The sequence below is a fragment of the Phocoena sinus genome, chromosome 5 (assembly GCF_008692025.1).
Source record: "Phocoena sinus isolate mPhoSin1 chromosome 5, mPhoSin1.pri, whole genome shotgun sequence".
Taxonomy (NCBI): Eukaryota; Metazoa; Chordata; class Mammalia; order Artiodactyla; family Phocoenidae; genus Phocoena; species Phocoena sinus.
Genome location: NC_045767.1, coordinates 103,022,076 through 103,043,305, shown reverse-complemented (window position 1 = coordinate 103,043,305; position 21,230 = coordinate 103,022,076). Strand labels below are relative to the sequence as shown.

The following is a 21,230-nucleotide window of genomic DNA, read 5'->3' as shown; positions in this document are numbered from 1 at the left end:
CTGTATATATATTTTCAAAACTCACTGAACTGAACATTTAACAGTGGTCAATTTTATTGTATGTAAATTATACCTCAATAAAGCAGATTTACAAAAAGATATAAAAGTTTTTCAGAGGCAATATAATATATAGCAGAAGGGTAACCTTGGAAGGGTATATTAATAAGATTTTTAAAAAAATTCTTAGGTTAGAAGAAAGATGCTCAAGCTGAAGAGAAAAGGAGTAACAGGATACATTATTAGAAGGAGAAGGGCAGCCTACTATGCATTAAGCACACTACTTATATGGGGAAAACTGAAGCTCAGAGAGGTTAAAGTACATTGTCCAAGTTTACCCAGCTGGTTGAAACAAGAATTCAAATGCAAGACTGTCTGAAAATCCCCTTGCAAATTCTTTCTGCTGTGTTAATCTGTCTTCTACCTTTATTAATAAAAATATAACATGATATTTACTTCCTACAAGTATAAACATGTAATAACCGAGGAAAAAAATAAGTACATAAGGTAATGCCTTTAAAAGTAGAGTCAACTTAAAACAAACCACCCTGCCTTTCTTACCATAAATCCTAGATTAAAGGTGGTATAAGTCTGTGAATGAAACCCCTTTATAGATATTTGTAGGGTTGGGAAACTTGGCTCCCTTCCCTTATTATGGAGCAGCAAATCTAAGGCATGCTCTTACATCCTGGGGAGCTACAAGAGGAAAATATTCTTTTCTTTTCTTTTTTTGTCGGCCATGCCACAGGGCATATGGGATCTTAGTTCCCTGACTGGAATCGAACCTGCACGTCCTGCAGTGGAAGCAGGGAGTCTTAACCACTGGACCACTGGGGAAGTCCCCCCAAGGGAGAATATTTTGAATTTTCTCTTCTCAATAGATTATCATATATTTGCTGTTCACACTGGAAGTTTGCATAGTACTGTCTTTTCTAATCATAAATGCACTGTTATTCATCTGAGGTCTTATAGGAACATGGTGGCAGAACTGAAACTATAAATCAATTTTTCTAACTCCCTTCCCCCGTGTGAATTAGTTGGCATTAATGGAAAGACTATTTTTAGAAGATATAATTGAATCTTAAGCTTTTTAAGAAAAAACAAAGCAAAACAACTCTAGAATTAGTTTCAACTTGCCTTTCTTATCCAGAGTCACAAAATCCAATTGTTTCTTCTTTATAATATATCTTGATTTTGAGAGTATGAAATAGGATAAAAGCATATAATCCATAGCCAGATAGATACGGGTTCAAATCATAGTTTTGCTCCACATATCAGCCACTGGCTTTGGGAACATTACATTTCCTCTCTGAGCCTCAGTTCCCTCTTTTACAAAATGAGAATTAAAATACCATGGTTTTAGTCAGGAATAAATGAGCTGAGATAAAGCATATAGCAACAGTTATTGGCACCTGAGCTTTTAGATGTATGTCTTCCAACACTTCTACCTTACTTTGAAAAAGATGCAAAGTTTATCATTTGTAATCTTGCACGCTTACCTTTAAAAATTCTAACTCTGTCTCTTTTTCAGAAGCTCCCACATAGGTATTATGCAATTTCGGTAACTCTTCTTTAATATAGGATAAATCAAGTTTCTCCATCACTCTGGGAGGTAAATAATGCTCCAGTCTAAAATAAGACACACCGTGAACCTAAAAGGAGAGTGTTTGTGTAAGAAATTCTGTTTGCCCTCTTCCTCTTATCTTAAAGTTCTTGCCTCAACAAGAGATAAGGTACTCCTATTTATACTTCTCTCTGAGGAATGAGTTTTAGAGAAAGTGCATCTGTCTTTCTCTTTTTATTCAGTGAAGTAGAATGACTGAACTTATCAGCAAGTTTGAGGAGAGACTGACAATCAAAGGCCAAATGTCACTATAGTTAAGGATTAATGTTGTGAAGGATGCCGCTTGAGTGACACAATCTCTTCTTGCTCCCTGCTTCCTCTTAGGTCCACTTGTATTCAGGTGCATTTGGCCTTGAACATGTGCTCTCCATACAGTGAGCTCTGCTGGGTTCTCAGCCTATCACTGCATGGATCCATGTGGAAGATGGAAGACCCCTTTGATCCAGATTTGGCTGGTAACCCTTATGTCTAGTATCTGTTAGTTAGAAATAGGGAGAAGGAAAGGTAAGTGCTAGATATCCCAAAACTCTGAAACAGGATAATTTTTAAACAGAAAAAAAAAGAAAGGAAGGAAGGAAGGGAGGGAGGGAGGAAGAGGGAGGGGGAGAGAGAGAGAAAGAGAGAGAGAGAGAGAGAGAGAGAGAGAGAAAGAAAGAAAGAAAGAAAGAAAGAAAGAAAGAAAGAAAGAAAGAAAGAAAGAAAGAAAAAGAAAAAGAAAAAGAAAGAAATCCCACACTGCATGATTTGAAATAACCAATATACACGGGGAACTCGGTCATTCTGAGGCACCAAACTAGCCTCAAAAATCTCCATATATAAACAGCAAATGCCTCAACCAGGTTTAGTCTTTATCCATGCTGAGGATAAGAACACCAATGCAAAATTTGTCCTGGAGGAAAAAATAAATCCTACCTCTGGTTGATAATCTCCATACTCAGCTTGTAGAGCCAAGGATGCTAGTAATAAAGAAGTCTCATCATCACAGTGCATCCTCTCCTCCAAGATATCTTTTCGCAGCTGAAGATAATACTGATGACAGGTCAGAGTATGTCTGGGAAAACAAATACATACACAAAACATCTAGGTTTTTGATCTTGAATCTTGGGGTGATTTTTTTTATTGGCATATAAGTTTAGTTGCCCAGATGGCTTATGATTAAGCATAAGAAATTAATAAACTATATTGAAGGAAATACTTCTTTTATGATAAAGAAGACTTTATTATTGATCAGAATAAAATAATTCAGAATAAACTAATAAGCAATGATAAATAAGACTTTATCATTGATCAGAATAAAATAATATCATTGATCAGAATTCAATAATTCAATAATAAAATAATTATTGAAGATAATTATTTCAATAATTATTTGAAATAATTCAGAATAAAATAAATCAGTAAACTAAAGGGTCAAAACACCAGGGGCCAAAAAGAGAAACAGAGAAACTCTTGTATACTCACTGTATTAGACTAACATCATCCATGAAAAATTTAATTCGAAAAAACAAAGTAAAATTAACAGAGGCTTTGCTCTTTTTCTTTGGTTCTTCTTTCCATCCCTCTGGGGCCACTTTGGTTAATTTTAGATCAGGATCAACAAAGAAATATTCATTATCTAGAACAGAATGAGAAATATTCAGATAAAATAAAAATACTTTCATGTTTTCTTTTAATTTCTTCATTTTTTGGTCAGACTTACACAAAACAGTTTTACACCAGAATAAAACAGGATTGTTAAGAAGTATGACAGGGAATTCTGAGGCACTGCATATGGATGGGAGGCAGTATGGCTCAGTCTTTTATAAATGAGAGCTCTGAAGACAGACAGATGTGGATTCAACTCCTAGCCACATCATTTACTACCTGTGTGATACTGAATAAATTATGTAACCTATCTAGACATCAATTTTCTTGTCTGTAAAATCAGGATAGTGCTAATTGCTGCTTTTTAGGGTTGTTGTAGAGATCAAATGACATAATGGTTATAAAATATTTGGTAGTTTAAAGCATGTGGCACATGGTAAGCATTCAATAAATATTAGCTCTATTTATTATAGTTGAGCTACCATTAAAACCTAGAAGGAACAATAATCATCATTTTATTTTTAGTTTTAATGCATCATTTAATTCTTGATTCTCTACAAATAAAAGATTAGTCAGTAAGATCTGACTTATCCAGAATGTTTAAGAAATTAGATACAAAATTAGATACAAACTTCTGACTAATTGAATATTTTTATACAGATAGTATTACATGATTAGTCTAAAACTGTAATTAGTAAAGTGATCGAACATCAATAGGCACTAATCGAATATTTATTGGATGACTCTACAAAATGAATTATTAGTGTTTAAGGAACAAGAATTCAATAAACTAAGTTGAAAGATATTTCTTGTATGACAAAGATGGTGTTATCCTGATCTGGCAGGGTTTCAGGGTGATTTGATCCTTCAATTATAATTTATTGTACTTTGTTGTCAAAACTTTTTAAGTTAAATTTTGAGGTAAACAGGAATCTGAAATATTGAAGAGTAATTTATAAATATAGTAATATTAAAGAAATATTTATTTAAACCCAGCTCCAAAGGGTTTCTTTTTGTAAAAAAAAAAACTAATTCTTTTTTTAAAAATGTATTTATATTTTATTTATTTTTATTTTTGGCTGCATTGGGTCTTTGTTGCTGCGTGTGGGCTTTCTCTAGTTGCTGCAAGCAGGGGTTACTCTTCGATGCGGTGCATGGGCCTCTCATTGCGGTGGCTTTTCTTGTTGCAGAGCATGGGCTCTAGGCACATGGGCTTCAGTAGTTGTGGTGCACGGGCTGTAGAGCACAGCCTCGGTAGTTGTGGTGCACGGACTTAGCTGCTCTGCTGCATGTGGGATCTCCCAGACCAGGGCTCAAGCCCATGTCCGCTGCACTGGCAGGCGGATTCTTAACCTCTGTGCCACCAGGGAAGTCCCCAAGGGGTTTCTTATTGCTATGACAATTCTAATTGATAAACAGCAGCAGTTTCTACTGAATCTGTGTTCTGAGACCCCCATGGTTGTGAATGTCACAGGTCAGTGGATGTAATGCTTAAAAAATGTGAAGTGACTTATTTTCCGTCATCAACTGACAACATTTAGGAAGACACTGTTTCTAGGATAGTAAGCTGAAGAAGTTGATATGGAGATTCAGAAATAGGGTCCTGTTATATATTCAAACTCATATTAGCAGAATACTAATTTCTAGAGTACATATGTAGGCAAAATTATGGTCCCCAAAATATAACAATTAAAATCTATGTTTATATAGTCAATGCCAGAGAAAAATCTTCATGATCAGGTACAGAAGATGCTAAAAAGACACGGCTATTAAAACAATGTACCTAGTTAGGAATAGGAAGGGAGTTCCTAACTCCTACTTCTCAATGCTGACATATCCATGTAGTTAATATTTCCCAAAAGAAGGTTAGGCAGAACAGATACGGGAAGTCGTTGTTGCCAAGTTTCCATACTATACCCTGAATTTAAAATGCCTTGGTACCTTTGAGGGTAGCTAAAGCGAACAAATGATGTTCCACTAAGCCAATATGGGCCACAAGCATATCAAACACATCTTTACATATAGTTTTGGTATCACAAGTCAGTTCCAGTTTCTGTCCACTCAGAAGCATTATGTTTACTTTTCTTCGGTTATCCTCATTCTTCCCTTTCTTGGTCTACAATTGAAAAAAATGAATGGAAGTTATCAATGTAAACATTATAAGAATTTTACTGTTTTAAAAAAATCATTACTAAAATTATTTTCTAAAAGTGACACCAAGTGGTTTTATTACTTACAAGGATAGACTGCGGCAAATCCAAAGATATAAATGGTTCAATCGTCATTTTCACAAACTCAGGGCCAAAGAAATTCTGTGAATCACAGAAGTAGAATCAATAGTTTTTACCATTAATTCTAGCTCTTTCCTTGAAAGGAAAATAATGTAATAATAATAATAATAATAATAATAAACAACTACATGTAAGGCCACCATATTAGAACTAGTGATTTGAAACAAATGTAAAAACTTTCGATAAAGAAGTATGGTGGAATTTGCCAAGAGCGGGAATGGAATATGCCTTACACTAAGTGTGAATAGAAGTTCTATCAGCTTCATTTTCTACCAGCAACATAAAATATAAAGCCTGGCTTTATATTGTTTTACGTAAATAAAGGTTTTCATTTTTTGGACTCCAGGTAGACTCAAACTCCCCCCCAAAAAAATAGCAGTCTCAATTACTGAAGTAATATAGAGTTGTCAAGTTCACATAAGGATTTGGTTTAATAATGCTAATGTGTAAAGTTATTGAACAGAATTTCATTATTTCAGAGAATGATATTCAATTTGCCCTAAAACAAGTCTTAGTTATTAGACAACATCTATTCTGATATTACAAAAGACACATCCATCTGTAATCAAGTTCTGGGAATCCTGTACTTTTTTGTTCTAATTAGTGACAACTAGGGATATTATAAGTATCACAGTCTCTGCTCCCTATTGCTGCTTCTAGTAAGAAAATAATATCTCAGGAGCTGGGGAGAGTAGAGTCCACATTCTGCATTTACTTCTTTTCAATCTATTCTTTCCCTTTATGTCTTGTATATCCAGGGTTTTCTGCCTAGAGGGGAGAATTGGTTGAAGAGATAACTTAAAACAAGTTATACTCCAGGAGGGAGCAGCATTCAGAATAGGTGGAAAAATTATGTCCAAATGGGCAAAAGGTAGAATGAACACAGGGCTAATTTTTAGGCCAAAGGCAGGTGGTGTGTAAGGGGGGGGGCGTGCTTTCGTGCATGCATGTGTTTGAACTAATGGGGGGTTACCGGAGTTTTATTTTTGTTGGTTTCTTCTTTGCATTTCACTGTACAGTTCATTTGGTTGCTTGATGTGGGAATTCTATCCAACAGCCAGGTGTGGAACATGTGACAGGTACCATTTAAGTAAAAGTTTAACAGTAAGCATTTGTTAATACTCAACGAACCAGTAGGACACATTTTAAATGAGAATAGAAACAGAGTAGAAGAAATGATAATAGTCTGCCATGGAAAACACAGAATTTGATACAGATCAAATGAGGCAATAGAGTATGAACATTAAAAATTTGTCTGCATCAAAAATAATACAGAAAAAAAAAAAGAACTAAAAACTTATGTTTGGGGAAATAACATTAGTTCAACTGTGAAACTGTTCCTCCTAATACTAGTACTATTTTCAGCCTCAAAAATATAGCCTTCCTACTCTTTTTATTTTATTTACTTATTTATTTATTTGGCTGCACTGCACGGCTCTCAGGATCTTAGTTCCTCCACTAGGGATCAAACCTGGGCCCCCTGCAGTAGAAGCACGGAGTCCCAACCACTGGACCTCTAGGGAATTCCCCTTTCCTGCTCTTTTTTTTTTTTTTTTAAGAGAAAACACTGTGTGGTCCTTCAACGACCAACAGTTCAAATTCTCTAGTCATTGATATAGCACGTCTTTGATGAAGAAAGCACACACTGACTGACTGAAAGGAAACACAGGTTTTTTTTTTTTTTTTTTTTTTCGGTACGCGGGCCTCTCACTGTTGTGGTTTCTCCCGCTGCGGAGCACAAGCTCCGGACGCGCAAGCTCAGCGGCCATGGCTCACGGGCCCAGCCGCTCCGCGGCACGTGGGATCTTCCCAGACCAGGACACGAACCCATGTCCCCTGCATTGTCAGGCGGACTCTCAACCACTGCGCCACCAGGGAAGCCCGAAACACAGGTTTTTAGTGAGATGACACGTAACAGTGGCATACTATAAAGGTAAAAACTCTCTAATGAGCCAAAGTTCTGCATTAGCTCTCTGAAACTATGATTTTAGAAAAAAATGTGTATATATGGTGCCTTTTATGCTTTATGTGGGCCTTTAATCACTGGAAGCCCATGCTATCCTGCCTATTGCTTAATTTTGACAAATGTATTGGTTATAATGATAAATTGATGAAGGCTTATTGAATTTCTTCCCTTCGGCTCGAAATAAATTCAGTTGTATTTCACTGGAATCTAATAACTTTAAAATTAGACACTGTCTGGGCTTCCCTGGTGGCGCAGTGGTTGCGAGTCTGCCTGCCGATGCAGGGGACACGGGTTCGTGCCCTGGTCTGGGAAGATCCCACATGCCACGGAGCGGCTGGGCCTGTGAGCCATGGCTGCTGAGCCTGCGTGTCCAGAGCCTGTGCTCCACAACGGGAGAGGCCACAATAGTGAGAGGCCCGCATACCGCAAAAAAAAAAAAACAAAAAATTAGACACTGTCTTATAAATTACAACCCAATTCCACATTTTAAAAATTAGCATAATGAGACACAAAGTGGTTTAAAAATGTACATAAAGACATATTATTAGAAATTGAATTATTAGAAACTGAATCCAAGTCTTCTAATTTGTAGTTCAGTGTAATTTTCACCATACAATACTGTTTCTTCTCCTTAGAAGACTATGAGGAAAATTTGAATTCTATCAATTTCAGGGTATACAAATATGCTTTTAGGAAGATTCTTTGAAATAAGCAAGAAAACCCAAAACAGAATAAGATAATATATTTTCTTAGTGTAGGACTAAAAAGAAAAAAGTCATTCTAGATTTTATCACTTTCCTAACATTTATTTTGCTTTTGAAGAATTATTTGTAAAGGAACAATACAAATGAGATACTGCCTCATCTATCAAATTGGTGATAATAATAAAAAAAAGAATGATAATATCAGAGTCGGTAAGAATATGGTGAAAACAGACATGATCAGAGGAAACATAAATTGGAAGAAACTTTTAAAGGGCAATTTGACAATATGTGTAAAATATCTTAAAAGGTATTTGCCTTTGACTTGGCTATTCTACTTGGAGGAAGTTATCTGCAAAGATTTAGCTATAAGGATGTTCTATAGCAATTACAAATTAGAAACATTTTAAATGTCCAATAGCTGGAAACTGATTAAATAAATTATGGTACACAGTACGTTCACATAATGGAGTACTTTACAGCCCTTAACGATAGTATTATAAAAGTTGTAAAATGTTCATGATATCTTATGTGAGAAAAGACTACGTTCATTTTGAGCTTATGCTTATAAAAATATAGAGGATATATATTGAAAGAAAAATAAAGCAACTAAACACATAAAAGAAAAATTCCCCACAGACACAAGATTTGTTCTTTCTTATCTTTGGTTATTGTAATATGAAGATATGATGCTTGGAGATAATGCAGTCATCCTTTAACTATAAAGAGAATTACTGTCAAAATTCTGAGAATGGCAGAGCAGAAAGATGGAATGCGCTCGATAGCATTCTTGAGCTTCTGAACCACCTCTGAACTCTCTATCTCTGATATTCTTGGTTTGTGGGATAAAAAAATTTCTTAATATTAAAAAATAATCCCCCACAATACTGAATAAAGCCAGTTGACTTTAGGTTCATGAATATATTTTTAAAATATACAGTTAAGATACTCTAACTCCATCTAATGTTTTTTTAAAAATGAAATCATGAAAACAGCTAAATATTTATTTTAGTATCAACCAACGAGATATTTAACACCAATGGAAACTAATATGAGATTTCAATTTTAACTACAGGCAACCTATAGGATACCTATAGAATTCTTTAAAGTACTTTGTATAACATTTCCCTGTGAGACCAAGTTTAGGTGCAGTAACCTGAGAAACAACTTACTCTTAGTTTTCTTTGGGTCATGGCTGTTTCTAGGGCCATTTCTCTTAAGGGATCCCTGGTGATGTCAAGCATGGAAGCTTTGAGTGTGTCTCCTGGATACAGGTTCAGTCGAGACTGTCTAAGGGCCATTCTGGCTTGCAGCTGCATCATTTCTTCTTCTTGCCGTTTTAGCATAATCTCTTGATTAATTAAGTTGCCTTCAAGGGGTGATTCATATTGTCTACTATATAGAAGAGAAAAGTAAGGGTTGGGAAGAAAACAATTACTTTAAGTCTAAACAATAAAAAGTCATGTTAAGTAAGGTATCAAGAACGTAAACGAATTTTATTTTTTCATTTCAGAAGAACCATTGCAGTAATATTTCAGTCCTATTTTTAATATATTAATATAGTATGGTGTCCCACTTGTAGGTAGATCTACATCCTTCACCTCTTCTCTTAACATCCCAGCATCTTCTGAAAACTGCTTCCCCTGCAGTTCTCTCAGATTGGGGCTGTTTTATTCTCATAATCTTGCACCAGTGGGCCGGGACATGCGATAGAAATTCCCCGTGATTTTTATTTCAGCTTCCAGATCATTACTGACCCGTCCTCCAAGAGCCCCCAGCTTCTCTGAAGTACATGCTATGAACTCACACCATCCACTGCTCTGCTTTGCTCTAGACATTGTCCTGTGGTCAACTCCCCCTTATTCATGAAAGATTTAAGTGGCTGACTCAGCGGTCTTCACCACTACTGCTGTCATCATTCGTGGTGGTGTGACAGAGATCGAAGAGTGCTCCAACACCCTGGCCTCCTCTACCTCAGCCAGCAATCTACACCCATGGTTATGCTGGCTATTACCAATAACTGCACCACCTCTAAAATTTCCTGTTTCTATCTTTCAATACCCTCTCTATCTAATCTCCTTATTTTTTCTAGCTTACTTCCTCTTACACTCCCCTTCAAATAATTCACCAACTCTATCAGGAATTGTAGTCCATTGACTCTACCACTTTCTCTCTATTAACCCTCTCTTGCCCTTACACTGCTTGAATTCTAAGGCCCATCATTAAAATCATTCTTTTGCATTCAACCTCAACTCTCATGAAACTGCAGAACCATGCTGACTGATCTCAGTGGATTCTTAGTACTGCCTGGTGATTAATTTTCTTAGAGAACTATTTCATATTTTCTTCTTTGTCTTTTCTTTTCAAAACTCCAATACTTTCTCCCTCGTCTCCTCTCAATTGATGAATTTCCCTCAGTTTTCTTGGTGAAATAAGAAGCAATCAGGAAGTAACTTCCTTATCCTTCTACCACTGGACTTTCTAAATCTACATCCATATGTTCTGCTGTCTTTTTCTGTTACAACGGATGGATCTCCTGCACACTTATACAGGCGTCAAACCTCTACTGTGCATGGGATTCCAGACCTCTCCCCCACCCAAAGACTTCGCTCCTGCAATTACCCTCTCACATGCATCACTAGTCTCATGCACTAGGTTATTCTCATTAGCATACAAACATGCTGTACTATTTTCTACTTAGAACAAAAAAATCCTCCTTTGGTTCCACATCCCCTTTCAGATTCTGTCTCATTTTTCTGCTGTCTTTTAGAGTAAATTTCTTCAAAACTGTCCTTTAAATTTTATCTCCATTTCATCTCCCACTCTCTCTTGGACTCAGACCAATAGTTTGAGTCCTTACCATTTCACCAAAACTAGTCACAAAAATGACTACCTTCTGTGTTACCAAAGCCAAAGGATAATTCTTAGTTTGCATCTTACTTGACCTCTAAGCATCATATAACATACAGCTGCTTAATCATTCGTCTTCTTAAACATCTGACTTCTGGGAAACCATGCTCTTTTTATTTTCCTTCTACTTCACTGGCTCCTCCCTCTCAGTCTCTTTTGCTGGATCCTCCTTCATTTCTAATCTCTTAATGTTAGACTGCAACAGTGCTCAGACCTCCAGAGTTTTCTAGTCTCCACAGTCTTCATACCTACCTGATCTCATGTAGTCACCTAGTCTTAATTATCTTATATTCCCATAACTCCAGGCTCTCCCCTGAATTCTAATTCTACTCACCTGCCTAAGTGAGTGTTCTACTTGGATGTTAACATGCATCTTTAACCTAACATGTCTAAAACCAAATTCTTGATACTTTTTCCTTACGTGCAGCCTTCTCTCAATCACTCACTGGTTGCTTAGGACACAACTTGGAGTCATTCTTGATTCCTCTTACAAATCCCACATCTGAATGACCAGCAAATCCTGCAGGGCACAACCTTGAAGAAATCTGTATTTGAATCTTCTTTACCACTAGCAACCTAATCTGTGCTGTATGCAGCTCAAATGGAGTACTGTAATTGCCTCCTAACTGGTCTTTTACTCCTGCAAACTGTTCTTCACAGAACAGATCAATTCCATTAAAATGTAAATTAGATCATGGCTCTCTATGCTCTCAACCATCCAATGGCTTCCCATTACACTTAGAATAACATCTGAAGTGCTCACCTTAGCTTTTGAGGTCTGATATGATTTGGGTCCTGGTTACCATCCACTCTGCCCTTCACTCATTCTGCTGCCTTCTGTGTTATGCTGCCCTTCCTGCTATCCCCCTAACATGGACATATCTCCCCTACCTCAGGGCCTCTGCTCTTGCTGTTCCTTTTGTCTGGAACTCTCTTCCCCCTGATATCTGCATATTTTACTTCCTTGTTGCAAATAGTTTTCTTTTCAAATGTTGCCCCTTGGGAGAGGCCTCCTCTGATCACCCTACCCTATGAAAACTAGAATTTGGACATCACACACCTGTAGTTTCTAACCCTTTAGCCTGATTTATTTTTCTTCCAAGCACCATCACATTCTGATGGTGCATTACTTACTTGTTTTTTCAGTGGTTTACTGGCTATCCCTCAGCACTAGAAAATCTCTTTAGGGACTTCTTGATCTTGTTCATGACTCCATCTCCAGTACCTATAAGTACCCAGTACATGGCAGGTACTCAATAATCATTTGTTGCGCAAATGATTGAACATGATTTTATGGCTCACTCTCACTTAATGGGGTCAAGGAAAATGGTAAGAATTTGAATCTTTACATTTTAACTCACACCTGTCATTTTCATCAAATATATTAGCCTTCTTGTTCAAATTATTTTATACCAGAGCTACAAACAGGTAGCAAAAAATGACTGATCATCACTTTAGCTGGCCCAACACAATATCTGGTAGAAATTCCTATAAAGACTGAAATGTTTGAGAGGCAAAAAACAAACAAACTAAACAGACAAAACAAATGAACAGGGACTTCCTTGGTGGCGCAGTGGTTAAGAATTCCCCTGCCAATGCAGGGGACACAGGTTCGAGCTCTGGTCCGGGAAGATCCCACACGCTGCAGAACTAGGCCCATGCACCACAACTACTGAGCCTGCGCTCTAGAGCCTGTGCTCCACAACAAGAGAAGCCACTGCAATGAGAAGCCCACGCACCACAAGGAAGAGTAGCCACCGCTCACTGCAAGTAGAGAAAGCCTGCGTGCAGCAATGAAATCCCAATGAAGGAAGTAAGGAAGGGAGAGGGAAGGAGGGAGCGAGGAAGGAAGGAAGGAAGGAAGGAAGGAAGGAAAGAAAGAAAAAGAAAAAAGAACAAAAAACTCAGAAAACCTAGATGATTTAGGAATGAATAAATAGGTTCTTTTGAGACAGAAAAAATGGCTACATCATTAAGCAGATAGGCACAGAAGCAGTGGGAATTGCACTATGTATAAATTGTACTTCAAAAGTTAACACAGAAAAAAAACTTAGAGTTGCTCTTTGGAAAACAGCTTTGAATATCTTTTTTGGTCACTGAAAGACACTTTTGATAGCTCAAAATCCAAAAATTACTCATTCTTCTGGATCTGACTCATAATTTCCTGTTAATCTCCCCTCACCCACTATGATTCAAATCAATAGCACTGTCTCGATCTGTTTTTCCATTTCATTCTAGCTAAAGAAATGGAAATTTTATAAAGCAGGCAACATGTCTAAATACAGAACTATTAATAGATCTCACAAATATGTGACCTAAAGAACAAACAGAACCTCCCGATTAAGTACCAGCATGTTAAGGATATTATCAGAAGCCTTTGTACACATATAGAAAACTCTGCACTTGAATAAGGAATCTAGACAATATTTTAGTTAATGTGTTTTTCCTTGCACAGAAAGAAGAGATGGGGTACTCTAAAAGAAGTAGAGTTTAGCACCTTACATTAAATGTAATAAATACACAGACCTGACAATCTACTTCTCCTTGAAATATTTTTTTTTCACCTATAACTTTATCTAATACAGATGCTATGAACACTATGTTGTGTTTTTTACCCTCTTAAAGTGTGAAATAAAAGGTAGCTTATCACTAAATTACGATTTGATGAGCTAAGGCCTCGATGTTAATGTTTCCTAAAATTAAACCGGAAACAGTCAAAACTAAGATTCTTTTATAATGCTAACGCTTTTAGGTACCTAATCTAGAAAATTGAAATAAGACTCACAAAATGATTCAATTTTGTTTGGAGGAATATGTATTTTAAATAACTAGCAAACTGACTATAAAATCAATCAATCAGATTGGGAGTTTGGGATTGACATGTACTCACTGCTATATTTAAAATGGATAACCAACAAGGACCTACTGTAAAGAAAAAAACAGAAAAAAAAATAAATCAATCAACACATAATCCCAACAATTCTTCCAGTTGTTATCTTTACTCCTATTTCTGATTAAGTTAAAAGGGCATCATATTAACTATTTATAAGTTTTCTCCAAATTACATATATAGAGAAGAGTGACTTCCACAATTCAACACAGAGCTTAGTGCAATTCAACATTTGCTCCATATGGCTGGTCATCCCAAAACAGTTTTGCTTCTTTAACAAAATTATGTAATATCAAGCATAGATCTGTCTTTGTCTCTTACCTCTTTGGTCAAAATTACCAAAATAGTAATCACAAATACTATTACCACAATGGGGTCATAAAAATAGAAAATGCTATTATGCAAAGATCATACCACTTTAGGTAAATGAATACTTATTAGAGCTTTCCTCAAAGAAAGTATCATAGACTACTTTATTTTTTTTTAAGATTTTTTTTTTGATGTGGACCATTTTTAAAGTCTTTATTGAATTTGTTACAATGTTGCTTCGATTTTATGTTTATGTTTATGTTATGGAGGTTTTCTGGCCTCCAGGCATGTGGGATCTTAGCTCCCCAACCAGGGATTGAACCTGTACCCCCTGTGTTGGAAGGCGAAGTCTTAACCATTGGACTGCCAGGGAAGTCCCTCATAGACTATTTTAAAAGGAACAAGAGGGAAGAGAAAAACACACAAGTTTCATAAAAACTGGAATATTAAGGAATAATTTTAGTGCAATGTAATTACTTGGAGTCTAAACCCTGGATAAATTGTCTGCTTTAGTCACATGGCTAGGGTTACCTGGTCTATTAATAGTTTACAGGTATGAAACAGTGTCTGCCAGAATTAATCAACTAAGGGGCAAGTTTTTGTTAATTTTCAAATGATTCTTTTGTGTATAATGGCACTTGAACTAAATGAACTGATATCAAATTTAAGAGGATTCCTGTCGTTTGGGAGTAAATTTGGAAGCAACCTCTTGTTCTCTAATATCACATTATGAATTTCAAATTAATGCTTAACATTAATAACATGCTTCTGTTCACGTAAGGGACCTGTACACACCTGCAAAAGATACACATTAATATATTCACTACTGATTTGACACTTTTCAGTTCAAACAAAGTAAATCAATCCATGCCTATAATACCACCATTCTAACCCTAGCACAAGAATAATACACACCTTGTAAGAAACCTGAGTATTTCAGTATGAAAATGAACTCTAAACAGCCCGAAGTGGGCTTTAAAAAATACAAGATGACCTCTTTTAAGCCAGGAAAGATGTAGTGAAAAATTAACTTTTTACATAATAGGTTATTCAGTAGTAACCTATTAATTATTCATTCAAAAAATAATACTCACTGAAAGCCTGCTTGTTGAGCCCATTCAACCTCGAAAGAATATTATTCTCTTAGAAATCAAAGTTTACTATCTTCTCACAGATGTTTAATGCCGTGCCTTCAGAACTTCCTTACTGTTAATAAGTTATTTTATATTCATGTTAATTTAAAAATCAAGCACAAACTATAAATAATCAGGGCCAATTCTAATTTTAAAAGATTCCAATAACTCAAACTACTGTAACATCTTTTACATAATTGAATGAATTTGCAAGAACTTAAAGAGGAGGAAAAGGAAAAGGAAAATGGAGAAAACAGAGGAAAAAGAATAATTTTAAAAAATTCTCCTTGATTCTAACAAAGAAAAAAAAACACACCAGCAACAGGAAATATATTATCATTTTTTCATATTACATACCTTGGTCTCTGTGACTGGCCTTGACTTGGGGTTTCATCCACCCCTGGGAGACCACTGTTGGACTCAAATCTCTTTGACACTTCACTTTTTCTCACTAATTGTGAATGAAACAAAAATAGTACAAGTGATAAAAATATCAAGTAATCTTATTTAAAACTCAAGCATTCAGCAGACACATAAGATAACTTTTACAAATCATATTCACGTAATCAAATTAGTGACATAATGTCAATAAACTCTTTAAAGGTAAGTCATGTTATTTTGAAAACAATTATTTTCTCTACTATGAAAATGACTACACTGCTATTAAGTTCCTATAATACTGTTAAAATGAGTAACTGGAAGTTTTCTACAATTAAAAAATTTTATATAGAATTATTCTTTTGACACCTTATATCTCAACACTACTGAAAGAGAAGAACGATCATGGTTTCTTAAGAACATTTTGCTTGTTCAGATCCCTCTCACCTTTTCTGAAATCTGATTCAGAGGAAACAATAGATGGACTTTCACTGGAGGTGCTAAAGATATCACTGTGGTAAGTTTTGTATCTTCGAATTGGTTCTGAAAGGATTAAAACATAAACATTAGAAAGCGAACTCATTAGCTGTTCCCCACAAATCAAATACGGCACTAAATTAATTCTTGTGAGACTAGAACATTTTTATACATTGCTTTAAATTTAATAATGGATAGGTGGTATTCAAAAATGTGACTACAGTTTTGAGGCAGTTTGGCATACGGGTTAAGAGCCTGGACTCTGAAGCTAGATTTGCTAGGGTTTGAATCTCAGCTCCAGTACTTACCAGGTGCATGACTTTAGGAAGGTATTTAACCTTCCTGTGACTCTTCTTCAACTGAAAAGAGGGTATAATAGTAGTGTGCATCTCATAGGGTTGTTGTGAGCATTAAATGAATTAATATATGCAGAGCTCTTAGAATACAGTGTATGCTACAGAAACATCATTCTTTGCACTAGGTGCTATGAGGATGGAAAATCCAAAGACACAGTCCCAAGTTCAAATAATTTAAAAGGCAGAAGTACAAAATACTTAAGACGGGACATGTGGGGACGGGGGGGGGGCAGGGGGAGCTGTGTAGGGATCAGGGGGGCAGAACTCCATTAAATCTAAATCCTACCTTCTAAATGTTTCTGACTCACCCCTCTTCTTTGTACTCATGATCACTATCATAGATGACTATTCAGCTCAAGCCTGGACTACTTCACGTGTCCTAGATTGCCCTCTCTGCAGTCTTGCTTTCTTGCTTGTCTCGTATTATAATGCACATTACAAAGAATGAACTTTCCAGAAATGAAAATCTGAGCATAATACTGTATTTCTTAAACTTCTTCAAACTAGAGTTTTCAAGATACAGTTTAGTATCTCCTTAGCTTAGTATTCAAAGCCTTTCCATAAGGTGGTCCCTGACTACATTTATAGCAGTAGCTCTTCATATTCTGAAGTCATAGGTTCTTACTTGCTAGAATCAGATGAAAAGCACAGACCTCTCTTCTCTGCCTGCCCGCCCAAAGCACACTGAAATACACAAACATTGAAACAGAACTTTAAAAACTCAATCCAGGTAGAACCCTTGTTCCAGGGCATCATCACCATCCACTTCTCCAAATTTTGCACTTGTGTTACTGAATTTACAGATAACCAAAAGCATATAAAATTTTAGATTCTCTCCTGAAAGATACTTTCCCTGCTAGAAATGCCTTTCCTCCCCTTTTCTTTTGAATACTTTTTCTTTTTCCTTTAAGAGAAGCCTTAAAGGAAAAAAATCTTTCATGTCCACAAAAGCTTTCATGACCACCTCAAGGCTGAGTTAGATATTGCTTCTTGTACTTTCATATTGCCTTATGCTTAAAAAATTGTGACTCTTCCACTGCCTAATATTGATAGTTCTTCCTCTACTTGTTTCCTCTACCAAAATTATAAACTCTGACAAAAAGGATTGTGTCTTTTTCAGATATACCTCTAGTATCTAGCAAGTGTCTGATGCATAGCAAGCACAAAATAAATATTTTCTGAGTAAATATGAACGAATGAATGAAAAGATGAATATATGTGATACACAAAGGTCACTGATGACCTTTAAGAGGACTATTTCCATTGCACAGACAGGTGAGAGACCAAATCAGACTAAATGATAGTAAATTGAGAAAATGAGTAACACTATTCTTTCAAGAAGTTTGAGGGTTTGAGAAAGAAAAAAGATTTAAAAAAATAAACTAAATGAGACTAGATGAGTTATTAGGGTCTTTCTGGAAGAGTGAAATGTCTGAGGATGTTTTTAGGCAGTGGATAATAAATGTGTAGATTGGAGGAGATTGCAAAGGATAGTGGGGAAAACTGATGGAAAATGTGAAGGAACCAGGAGGAGGAGATGGGAAAAAACCAACATACATGGGATGGTTAATTTAGCAGGGAGGAAGAACCTTTCCTTCTTAAGAGAAGGAAATAATGAACAAAGGAAAGAGTGAAAATACAGAGGGAATCCCAAGATACTCATCAGAAATTTGCCATACTCCTGGTAATAAAAGTAAATCACGGGCCTCCCTGGTGGCGCAGTGGTTGAGAGTCCGCCTGCCGATGCAGGGGACACGGGTTCATGCCCCGGTTCGGGAGGATCCCACATGCCACGGAGCGGCTGGGCCCGTGAGCCATGGCCGCTGAGCCTGCGTGTCCAGAGCCTGTGCTCCGCAACGGGAGAGGCTGCAACAGTGAGAGGCCCGCGTACCCCCCCCCAAAAAAAAAAAAAAAAGTAAATCACTTCCTGAGAAGAGTAAAGAAATTCTGCTGTGAAGAAAGTGTTGAGTCAGCAAAAACAAACAAAAAAAAAAAACCATGAAAGCTTTTACGTTACAGTGAGAGTTTAGATTAGGCTAGAATGCATGAATTTTATTGGAACCAATCAGAATGGTTTTGTGGCTTTTTCTAGGCACTAGAGAAAGCAGACCGTGGGAAATACCTAGAACTGAGGAGTGATATGGGATTCATGGTAGCAGATAATCAAGGTATGTGAGGGTTTCTTTTTTACTAGTTTGCAAACTTGAGGATGGGTACTTCACAAAATGAATTATTCCCTTGTGCTAGGAGGTGTTTAACAGAGATTGTTAAAAGAAAAAGAGATGAATAAATGAATGAAATAGTTAAATGGCACCACAGAAACCAGGCTGGAAACCAGGATGGAAATGATGGGCTGGAAAAATTGGGAGCTCATGCTGAGGCAAAGGATAGGAGTAATGCTGGGAAGAGTTGAAGGATAAATGACTGGCCATGGACTTGATGGAGAGGAAGTTGTGTATTGTTCTTATAACAATGTTTACCAGGAGAAGCATGCACAATATAGAAGACTCCTACTTTGTCCAGTTTTGTATACAGTGAACGTAAGTATCAAATAATACTATAATTAATAAAAAGAGTTTTGGAATTGAAAATCCAAGTATGTACCAGAACTTTAAAAAAAATGATTCCATTCTACCACAGGGAAGTCTCATGGTAAAATAAATGATTAGGGCTTCCCTGGTGGCGCAGTGATTGAGAGTCCGCCTGCCGATGCAGGGGACACGGGTTCGTACCCCAGTCCGGGAAGATCCCACATGCCGCGGAGCGGTTGGGCCTGTGAGCCATGGCCGCTGAGCCTGCGTGTCCGGAGCCTGTGCTCCGCAATGGGAGAGGCCACAACACTGAGAGGCCCGCGTACCACAAAAAAAAAAAAAAAAAAAAAAAAAAAAAAAAAAAAAAAAAAAATAAATGATTAAAAAAAAATTCCTCTCTGGGACTTCCCTGGTGCCGCAGCCTGCCAATGCAGGGGACACGGGTTTGAGCCCTGGTCCGGGAAGATTCCACATGCCACGGAGCAACTAAGCCTGTGCGCCACAACTACTGAGCCTGCTCTCTACAGCCCGTGAGCCACAACTACTGACCCCACACGCCACAACTACTGAGGCCTGCACGCCACAACTACTGAGCCCATATGCCTAGAGCCTGTGCTTTGCAAAAAGAGAAGCCACTGCAATGAGAAGCCTGTGCACTGCAGCGAAGAGTAGCCCCCGCTCGCTGCAGCTACAGAAAAGCTCAAGTGCAGCAACAAAGACCCGACGTAGCCAAAAAAAAAAAAGTGGGCTTCCCTGGTGGCACAGTAGTTAAGAACCCGCCTGCCAATGCAGGGCACACAGGTTCGAGCCCTGGTCTGGGAAGATCCCACATGCCACAGAGCAACTAAGCCCGTGAGCCACAACTACTGAGCCTGCACTCTAGAGCCTGCGAGTCACAACTACTGAAGCCCACATGCATAGAGCCCATGCTCCACAACAAGAGAAGCCACCACAATGAGAAGTCTGTGCACTGAAATGAAGAGTGGCCCCCGCTCGCCATGACTAAAGAAAAGCCTATGCACAGTAACAAAGACCCAACGCAGCCAAAAGTAAAAAAAAAAAAAAAAAAAACATAAAAAAAATTCCTCTGGTTTAAGATGAACGTGATTTGAAAGGACTGTAGAAGATGTCAAACAAGTTTTATCTAATTTATTTATTAGTTTTATCTAATTTAAATGTAATGAACATAGTTAAATGGTTATGTAAGAAGAACTGCTATCTTCCAGGGGCACCAAAGAACTTTTTGTTTTATTGTACAGAACCTCCACGCTAAAGTTTTGAGGAATCTTCCCAAGGTAACTTGACCAAATGACAAACCTGGCATTGTAACAAACAGGACAGTAAAACCAACAAGGCCAAGGGAAAGACCCAAATGTATGGAGGCAATATGGTTTTACCTCACAATGAAAAGTAGGAAGTTGCAACAAACCTATTCAGTGGACAGAGGAGAGAACTTCAGTCACTTGGATGTTAAGCCTGCAATAACAATTTCACACCCCATATTAATTGAATTTACTATTTCATAACTATTTCTGCAAAGTGGCTGTATGAGAGTAAATAAATTTTAATTTCCATTCTCTGGTGGTGCTTTATAACTATTCATACGTTATTTCACAGCGTCCACATTCCCTGTCTTTTGCTCACCTATGTTTTGTTTCCTATACTCTGACAACACTAGTAAACTTTTTTCAATCCTTGATTTCCTCTGTAAAACAAATTAATGTAACTTTGACAAACTCTTCTTAAAAATATAACACCAGGACTTCCCCCGTGGCACAGTGGTTGAGAATCCACCTGCCAATGCAGGGGACATGGGTTCAAGCCCTGGTCTGGGAAGATCCCACATGCCATGGAGCAACTAAGCCTGTGCACCACAACTACTGAGCCTGCGCTCTAGAGCCTGCAAGCTACAACTACTGAGCCCACGTGCCACAACTACTGAGCCCACGTGCCACAACTACTGAAGCCCGCACACCTAGAGCCCATGCTCCACAAGAAGAGAAGCCACCCGCAATGAGAAGCCTGCGCACCACAATGAAGAGTAGCCCCCGCTCACCGCAACTAGAGAAAGCCTGTGTGCAGC

General features: G+C 37.3%; 1 protein-coding gene across 20 annotated transcripts in view; it reads right to left on the bottom strand.

Annotated features, from left to right (window-relative positions):
* PTPN13 (protein tyrosine phosphatase non-receptor type 13) overlaps positions 1-21,230 on the bottom strand; it is a 233,843-nt gene that overhangs the window by 89,834 nt on the left and 122,779 nt on the right. For 18 of the 20 annotated variants that reach the window (XM_032632180.1, XM_032632187.1, XM_032632176.1 and 15 more), the window contains 8 exons: positions 16,231-16,326; positions 15,763-15,856; positions 9,336-9,558; positions 5,443-5,517; positions 5,147-5,321; positions 3,083-3,236; positions 2,534-2,672; positions 1,497-1,649 (listed from right to left, as the gene is read on the bottom strand). In XM_032632180.1, coding sequence (XP_032488071.1) covers positions 1,497-1,649; positions 2,534-2,672; positions 3,083-3,236; positions 5,147-5,321; positions 5,443-5,517; positions 9,336-9,558; positions 15,763-15,856; positions 16,231-16,326 — 1,109 coding nt within the window. The remainder of the gene's footprint in view (positions 1-1,496; positions 1,650-2,533; positions 2,673-3,082; positions 3,237-5,146; positions 5,322-5,442; positions 5,518-9,335; positions 9,559-15,762; positions 15,857-16,230; positions 16,327-21,230) is intronic. The other 2 variants (XM_032632178.1, XM_032632174.1) reach the window with 1 other exon arrangement.